The sequence below is a fragment of the Babylonia areolata genome, chromosome 7 (genome assembly GCF_041734735.1).
Source record: "Babylonia areolata isolate BAREFJ2019XMU chromosome 7, ASM4173473v1, whole genome shotgun sequence".
Taxonomy (NCBI): Eukaryota; Metazoa; Mollusca; class Gastropoda; order Neogastropoda; family Buccinidae; genus Babylonia; species Babylonia areolata.
In genome coordinates this window covers 36,885,369-36,895,368 of record NC_134882.1, presented here as the reverse complement: position 1 = coordinate 36,895,368, position 10,000 = coordinate 36,885,369, and the positions used below count along the sequence as shown (strand labels likewise).

The following is a 10,000-nucleotide window of genomic DNA, read 5'->3' as shown; positions in this document are numbered from 1 at the left end:
CAGATGTTGTCCTCTGGTCAAAATTATGTGAAAAGAAATCCACTCTGATAGGTACACAAATGTATAAACATGCACTCAAGGCCTGACAAGTGCGTTCGTTGGGTTATGCTGCAGTCAGGCATCTGCCTAGCAGATGTGGTGTAGCGTATATGGATTTGTCTGAATGCAGTGATGCCTCTTTGAGAAACTGAAACTTCAAACTACTGCTCAAGCGAACCAGTCATGTTCAAATGACAATCTACAGCATGTGATATCTGTCAACTGTACATCATTAAACCACGGCACAAGCAAACAGTCATATTCCAATGACAATCTTCAGGATGTTACACCCGAAACACCAACACCAGAGTTGTTAACACTTTCAATCTGAGGATCCTAGGTTCAAATCTCAGTCAAGGCAACGGGTCAGTAATGGGTGGAGATTTTATTTTTCTGATCTCCCAGCCAGGTCTATAGATGTGCAGACCTGCTACTGGCTGAACAAAAAAAATCCTCATTGTGTGTACACATGCAGAAGGCTAAATATGCATATTCAAGATCCTATAATCCATATCTTTCAGCAGATTGTGGAAACAAGAACATACCCAGTGTGCATACCCCCCAAAACAAAGCATGTTGCCTTCACAGCAGGATAAAGAAAGAAAAAAAAAGGTCATGCACATAACAGCCCACTCACACACATAGACAAGTGAATGCGGAGGTGACAGCCAACAAATGTAGAAGAATAACTGAATTACTTTAATACCTGACTCTTCATACTACATCACTGTAATGTGTTGAAATTCAGTGTTTGAACTTTGAACCAGTGTGCAGAGTTAACATTTATGTACAAGCTGTTTTGGATCTATTATCGGTTCTGTGCAAAAACAAAAAAAACAAAAACAGGGGTAAATACACTATCATTATAATTAGAAGAGGAGGAGAGGGATGAAGTTCAGGTAGTAGCAGCAGCAGCAGCAGAACTTCAGTAGAAGTAGTAGTAGCAGCAGCAACAGCAGCTTTTTTATAAAGTTCATTAACAATGACATAACATTAACAAGTAACCAGGACTCTCTTCAGATTTGACAAAAGAACAAGATAAAGAAATATTTCACAGATAAGCAGCCATTGTCATAATACAGAGAGAAAATCAACTCCTTACATCATTTCTGAAACAGTATTGCTGGTGCTTGTTTGCTGAAGACATTCAGTATGTACTCAGGGATTCATCTGAGCATCAGAAAACAGACGCTGGACTGATAGCTCTTGAAAATGATCAAAGCTTCTTCAATCAAATTGACCCCTCGTATGAACTGTTTTCAGCCTAGCTGGAAATGGCAGTTAATGTTTATGAACAAGACTCATAACAAGCACCACTGAAATTATATTCCATAACCATGCTGCTGAGAAAATAACTCCAGTTGTTGCCATGGTAGCAAGACTTCTTTCTCTAGTCTATGGTCACACACTAGGACAAACAGATTTCTTTAAGTTACAATATATCACTTTGAATGTAAGTAAATTTGATTAATTTCAGTTCTGTAAAACTTAACTATAACTATCCATACAGTGTGTTTGGTTTTTGTTGTTTCTGTGATTTTATAGCATTATGCAAATGAAAGTGTATTTGAAATGTATAAAAACCCAAAACACATTGCCCTATACATTTCCAAAACATCCTACTGATTTCCTACAGCTTGGATAACAATAAGTGTCCTAAACTTTTGATTTTTCAGATAAAATCCTATGTACATTAAATTTGTATGCAGTGCATTAATGATGAGAGCTTTGATGTCAGACTCCAGTCTCAACTTGGAGGGAATCATTGTAATGTGATGTCAAAATAGTGAGGGAAGCACACACACATGACACACACACATACAGGTGCACGCACACACACACACACACACACACACACACACACACAGATACACACACAAACTGAATCAGAGTGAATATAGAAAGCACACACACACACACACACACACACACACGCACACAAAGAACTAAAGAAGTATATTTAAAAAAAAATCAAACTTTTGACCTGACCTTAAAATATACCTTACCTGAGTCAATTTTGCCCTTGGCACTTGCCGGACAGTCTTTCAACTTGCTTGTAACCTTGGTAACAGAGCCACTTGATTTTGATCGTGAAGCTTTGCCTGATCTTTTGGAGTGCCCTCCGCCTGCCACCTTCTCTGCTTGTGAAACTGATGTGTCCTTCAGAACTTCTGTACTTTTATGACTATCTGTTTTGGATGGAGCCACCCTTTCTGCATCAGAAGCTGGCATCTTTCCTTTCTTTGTGATCTTGAGTGGAGTTTCATCTCTACCTACAGCAATGCCAGCCCCAGTTCGCATTCTGTTTATTTCTGACGATGCTAAGTTTCCATTCAACTTGTTTGACGAGCTTTCAGAGTAGCCTGCATCTTGCTGTAAGTCTGTGCACTCAAAAGGGGCGGTTTCTCTGCTCATCTCACTGGCATTTTCCTCAGACATTTGAACAGTTGGCTTCTCAGTGGAAAGATCCCTATACAGTTCTTTAAGGCTGAGCCTGAAAGTGTCTGCCCTCTGTGAAGGTAAGGATTTTTTCTCTTCTGATTTAGAGTCCATGCTGTGCTTCAATGTTTTGTCATCCTTGCTGGGTGCTTGTGCCTCGGGTTTAGCGTCCTCCTTCTCCTCTTTGGCCGTCACAGCGGTCCCACTATCAATGTCCCCTTCCGTTCTCACCATCTTGAAAAACGAGTCTACCGCAATGGCTTCGGGGTGAAAGTCCCTTTTCTGCTCAATCTTCTCGCTGGCTTTGGAAACCTTGGCTTTCAGGTCCTCCACGCCACGCATGATCTTCATGACAGGTCCCACCTTGTTGATGCCCATGTGCTGCAGTACAGCGATATTCAGGGACGGCAGGTCCACCATCTCAACCTGATGCTTGTCAAACAGTTCTTCATACTTGTAGACATCCTTCAGCCCCAAGGAGCTCAGCCAGGCCGCCACCTGCTTGGGACTCTCAAAGCAGTCCACCCCAGCAGCGCGGGCTGTGATGCTGGCCAGTGTGTTGGAGGAAGGGGCAGCATGCTCAGCATCCATGTTAGAGCTGGAGCTGGACCGTGAACTGAGTTTGGATGCTGCTTCCTGGGACTGACTGACATGCTTGTCCAGCCACTCTGCTACCGCCTTCTGCTTGGAAGAAGCAATTTTACTGGCTAACGTCAGGGATGCTGCCTCTTGTTTGCCGGCATTGGGCACTTTGCCGGATTTGGGGGCGTACTCTTCTGTCCAAGAGTGTCTGTGGTGTGGAAGGACAGCTGTCTGTGGTTGTTTGGACTGGCTCAGGGAGGAGAAGCTCCTGCCTGTGGGTGGCCTCACAGACTTGGTCCCATCCTTCTTTGTGCTGTTTAATGACTTGCTGTTCATGCCACGATCTCTTTCTCTGGAGGCTTTATCAGAACTTGCATTTGTACGATCAATGCTTTGATCTGAAGATGGCAAATCAGACCATTTGTCCCATGGTCTGGGTACAGCATTCCTGTCCCAGATCCTGTTTGACATGTTATAGTGATGTTCAGAGACCAGAACATTTTGAAGAGGCCGATTTTCTGTCACTGTGGGTTTGTTGATTAAATCCACTATGTCATTCATTTCTTCATTGCTATCTTGATTTCCAGACACAGATTTCTGAACTTGTTCAGAAAACATATCTTCTTCACTGTTTGTTTTTACCAGATCTTTTGTGGAATCCATTACAGATTCAAAGTCAAGGTGAGGACAAGAAATGGTTTGAGAGTCACCAATGGACTTCCTGGCATCAGTAGACTGGGAAGAAGAGCTATTTTTCTTTGAAGCATCTTGATCACCTGTGCGTGTGCCACGCTCCACCTGGACGTTCTTTCTGCTCCCCACAGCTGTCAAAGACTTCCTCTCCATTGGTGCTCCTGCCAGCTTCTTCTGAGCCTTGCTTTGAATGACCTTTGGGTTTCTAAGAGTTGAGCTATTCTTTTGCTGACCTGACGTCTTGCTCTGAGCTGCGGAGGCTGAACGTGGACGCATGATTAGCACAGCGCTAGCCTTTTTCAGTACTTTACTTTTCATGTCCGTGATATCTGATTTCTCTTTCTCTGCATAAAGAGACATCCCCACAGTGGCAGATTCTACTGAATAATCTTTATGAAGAGGAAAGCCTCCCTCTCCGAAGACGCCTTGCATGAAAGCGTCGTACTCCTTGCTGCCAGGGGTCCAAGTTCCTGGTTCCAGAGCTCCAGGAGGATTGCTGGTAATAACCTGATCCTGATTTTGTCTTGGATTGTCTGGATTTGCTTGAGGATTTCCTGTGTTTTCCTGTGTGTTTGCTTTGAATGTCAGCATCTTCATTCAGGCATCTGGGACCCAAAGACTTTGAAGGAACAACTTCCATTTGGGACTTGTCCTCCTGGTAAACATACCATACATATTTCTTTAAGACACTGCCATGTATCCCTAAACAGGTACACTCTCACTCACTCACTTGCACACATACACACACACACACACACACACACACACACACACACACACACACACACACACACCACTACACATGTACACATACGATACATGCACATACAAACATGCATGCACACACGAACACACAAAAAATATAAAACGGACAAACCTGCTGTATACCCCAACTTAACTCATTGAATGCATAAAGCAGTCAGGTGCCCTTAGCTAAACAAAACATGAAAATAAACCAGCAATAATAACAACTGATCCCTGATGACACCACTGTATTCAAGCAGCTGACAGTGACACCGACAAATCAGCAAACATGACATACCACTTTCTTAGGTGCAGCCACAGGCTTGGCATTGTTGCCACTATCATTTCTGCGGCTGGCAGAGCCTGAGGTCTCTGCCAGGTCATGCTTGGATCGGAAGGTGTGAAGCTTCCCGCCTCCTCCATACTGCCAACGTGAGCCCCCTACTTCCTGCCTGTCAGCAAACAGAAACAAAGGAATGGGATGAGGAAATAATAATAATAATCTTTTTTTTTTGTTCTGTGTGTGTGTGTGTGTGTGTGTGTGTGTGTGTGTGTGTGTCTGTGTGTGTCTGTGTGTGTGTGTGTGTGTGTGTGTCTGTGTGTGTGTCTGTGTGTGTGTTTGTGTGTGTGTGTTCATATTTGCAAACTGTAGTACTGTCTTGATGTGTAGATACATAATATGTGTAGTTTTTTTTCATGTGTAAAGGAATGTTACGATATGGTTTTGTTTCATGTGAGGCGCTTAGAGCCTATTATATGGGGAGTTTGCGCCATTAAGTACTACTATTTGTAGTAGTAGTAAGTAGTAGTAGTAGTAGTAAGTAGTAGTAGTAGTAAGTAGTAATAGTAGTAGTAGTAAGCAGTAGTAGTAGTAGTCATAGTAGATGTGGTATTTTTATAATAATAATAATAATGATTATTATTATTATTATTATCATTATATGTAGTATTTCTGTGACACAAACTCCCCATATAGTGAGCTCTTAAAAGTGCCTCCCCTAAATCAGTTTCAGTTTCAAGATGTTGGAGCATGCGTCCCCTGAAAACAATACACATACAATAGTTCATACTGACAGTCAACAGCACATGGAGACATATGCCACAGACACACACAAATCCCTTGAAACAATACACATACAATAGTTCATAATGACAGCCAACAGCACATGGAGACATATGACGCACACACACACAAATCCCCTGAAACAATACACATACGATAGTTCATAATGACAGCCAACAGCACATGGAGACATATGACGCACACACACACAAATCCCCTGAAACAATACACATACAATAGTTCATAATGACAGCCAACAGCACATGGAGACATATGACACAGACACACACAAATCCCCTGAAACAATACACATACAATAGTTCATAATGACAGCCAACAGCACATGGAGACATATGACACAGACACACACAGATCCCCTGAAACAATACACATACAATAGTTCATAATGACAGCCAACAGCACATGGAGACATATGACACAGACACACACAAATCCCCTGAAACAATACACATACAATAGTTCATAATGACAGCCAACAGCACATGGAGACATATGACACAGACACACACAAATCCCCTGAAACAATACACTTACAATAGTTCATAATGACAGCCAACAGCACATGGAGACATATGACACAGACACACACAGATCCCCTGAAACAATACACATACAATAGTTCATAATGACAGCCAACAGCACATGGAGACATATGACGCACACACACACAAATCCCCTGAAACAATACACATACGATAGTTCATAATGACAGCCAACAGCACATGGAGACATATGACGCACACACACACAAATCCCCTGAAACAATACACATACAATAGTTCATAATGACAGCCAACAGCACATGGAGACATATGACACAGACACACACAAATCCCCTGAAACAATACACATACAATAGTTCATAATGACAGCCAACAGCACATGGAGACATATGACACAGACACACACAGATCCCCTGAAACAATACACATACAATAGTTCATAATGACAGCCAACAGCACATGGAGACATATGACACAGACACACACAAATCCCCTGAAACAATACACATACAATAGTTCATAATGACAGCCAACAGCACATGGAGACATATGACACAGACACACACAAATCCCCTGAAACAATACACATACAATAGTTCATAATGACAGCCAACAGCACATGGAGACATATGACACAGACACACACAAATCCCCTGAAACAATACACATACAATAGTTCATAATGACAGCCAACAGCACATGGAGACATATGACACAGACACACACAGATCCCCTGAAACAATACACTTACAATAGTTCATAATGACAGCCAACAGCACATGGAGACATATGACACAGACACACACAGATCCCCTGAAACAATACACATACAATAGTTCATAATGACAGCCAACAGCACATGGAGACATATGACACAGACACACACAAATCCCCTGAAACAATACACATACAATAGTTCATAATGACAGCCAACAGCACATGGAGACATATGACACAGACACACACAAATCCCCTGAAACAATACACTTACAATAGTTCATAATGACAACCAACAGCACATGGGAGACATATGACACAGACACACAAATAAATAAAAATATAGGTATGTATCAACATCTCTCTCTCTCTCTCTCTCTCTCTCTCTCTCTCTCTCTATATATATATATATATATATAGAGAGAGAGAGAGAGAGAGAGAGAGAGAGAGACAGACAGACAGACAGACAGACACAGAGATATATACACAGACAGAGAGAGACAGACACAGACAGACAGAGAGAGACACAGAGAGAGACAGAGACACAGAGAGAAAGCAAGAGATTAAGAAAACAATACTCATACTGACTGCAAATATGAGTTATCACATGTGAGTGAGAAGCACAAAATATGTCTTACACACACACACACACACATACACACATACATGCACGCACACACAAGCAGAAGCACTACATGGAAACTTCAAATGTGGGAAAAAAAAAAATAGATGGGGGAATGAAAAGAAAAGACAGAAAAAAAACAGTGATCTCTGGAACAATCACCTAGCATAACTCATTAACTGCCGACTGGTTGGATATCATCAGACTATCAATCCGAAGGTCTGAGGGTTTCCAATCCCAGGGATACCCAAATTGTAGGTGAAGTGTGAGGATTTTCATCATCTCACATGTCAACATGTGTGTAAACGTGTTAACTCCTAACCCTATTTGAAGATACATATCCTGCAAATGCAGTTCTGTTGGGAAATAAACAACGAACAAAAAAAGTCAGCCACTGCACTTTTAACACGATATTTGTATTTTTATCTGTATTTCCTTTTATCACAACAGATTTCTCTGTGTGAAATTCGGGCTGCTCTACCCAGGGAGAGTGCGTCGCTACACTACAGCACACGGGACCTCGGTTTATCGTCTCATCCAAATGACTAGCGTCCAGACCACCACTCAAGGTCTAGGTGGAGGGGGAGAAAATATTGGTGGCTGAGCCGTGTTTTGAACAAGGGCGCTCAGATTCTCTCACTTCCTAGGCAGATGCGTTACCTCTAGGCCATCACTCCACTCATTTATATAATATCATAGCACCTAGAGCAGATTTCTGGATAGTGTGCTATATAAGTATCCATTATTATTATTATTATTATTATTATTATTATCATCACATGACAGCTACCTAATAAGGCCTGGCACACTGTTGCGGTCGGTGTCAACGTTACGCTGATGCAGAAGAAGGGCATCCTCCAGGTCTGCAATGTCCTTGCGCAGCTTTGCATTCTCCTTACTCAGTCCATCACTGTTATGGCAGACACATATCATGATTAGGTACAAAATATAGAAGAAAGGAAATTTTCTACCTAAAATTACGTTTAAGTAGCATACTTACCGTGACCCACTAGTGCAGACTCCGGCAGGGGTCTGAGATTCCTGTCCTGTGCAAACTACTATCCACCTATGCTGAGAAAACGAAAGTAGCTACGGCCGATAACCTCCCAGAAGTAGGTAACCTCCCCTTTGAAAGATAAGTGTTACTTTTTAAACTATACAAAGAGAGATCATTTTTGCTGCTGTACGTTTCTTTCAGGTCTGCAAATTTTCGGTTTCATACTACATCACTGTGAGGCTCTTGTAAAAAATAAAAGAAATCATATTAATAGGTTCAAATTTAGTTCTGAGGAGGTTCAAAGCATATAGTGCCTGCTGAAATATACAAACAAAATAAACCAAAAGAGAAAATGCTTTAAAATAGCATAATAATGAAAGATATATAAATAAGGCAAATATTTGATTAATCAAACAAAATAAGAACAAAAATGGGCCATATTCAGTGAATCTGTGCACACACACACATTCATTTGTTTGATATGTGTGTGTAATTAAACAAAATAAATGAAACTAGCAAAACTAAAACCAATCAGTTTTTTTTCAATAAGCTAGTATATATCAATTTTATGTCTTTCTTCTTTTCAATATTAGATGATGAATGTCTTTTCAAAAGATAGAGGTACGAGGGTGAAAAGAAACAGACTGGTGCATGTAAGCTTTATATTATTAATCTTTGTTTGCAATTTTTGTATCAAACAGAACTGTGAAGCAAGTTATCAAAAATGTTTAATAAACTGAAAAGTAATCTAACACTCTCTTTATATGAAAAACAAACCAAGCTACAAATTGTAAGTATGCAAATTTTGTCTTTCATGAATACAGAAGCATCATGTGTTTCAGGAAATTTGTTGAATGAAAGAATGTAAGAAAGCATACACATCTATAAGAGTCTTAATTTGGACACATTTCAGCCATGCATTTTTGAATTCAGACCCCCTTCTCAAAGAAAAAAATGTGTGCACATATATGTCAATACATTGTGTACACATACAGAAAAGAATGCACGGATGTCTGGGTATATATATATCTGTGTGTGTGTGTAAAATAGCATTTATTAAACTATTAAAAAGTCTAAATCTCTTTCTCAATATAGATCTCTCAATTACACACACACACACACACACACACACACACAATGCACAACACATACATGCATACACACATAATATGACCATGCATGACCACACACACACAGATGCACATGCACGTATACACACTTCACGCAAACATCAGTCACGCACAAACAGTCACACGCACGCATAAACAACACACACACACACACACACACACACAACACTAACACAAAGACACACACTCACTCAGTCACTCACTCAATGGATTCCTGTCAGATGGTCCAATCGGAGTGTTCCTGTAATGTGACTTAGGCTATAATTAAAATAGGGTTTTTGGGTTGTTGTTTTTTTAATGTTGCTAACTGATTTAAATTTTGATGTTATTTTTTTAATATTTACAGTATGTTGATCGACATTGTTCAAAATAATCTATTTTTTTGTTAGTTCCCCTTTTACTAATGTACACACATGTGAACACACACACACACATATGGTACACACCCAC

The 10,000-nt window shown here is 40.6% G+C and overlaps 1 protein-coding gene across 1 annotated transcript in view; it reads right to left on the bottom strand.

Annotated features, from left to right (window-relative positions):
- The window catches only part of LOC143283837 (uncharacterized), a 26,673-nt gene that overhangs the window by 16,484 nt on the left and 189 nt on the right, over positions 1–10,000 (bottom strand). The window contains 3 exon segments of the mRNA XM_076590212.1: positions 2,046–4,344; positions 4,796–4,949; positions 8,214–8,333. Of these exon segments, the coding sequence (XP_076446327.1) occupies positions 2,046–4,344; positions 4,796–4,949; positions 8,214–8,333 (2,573 nt within the window).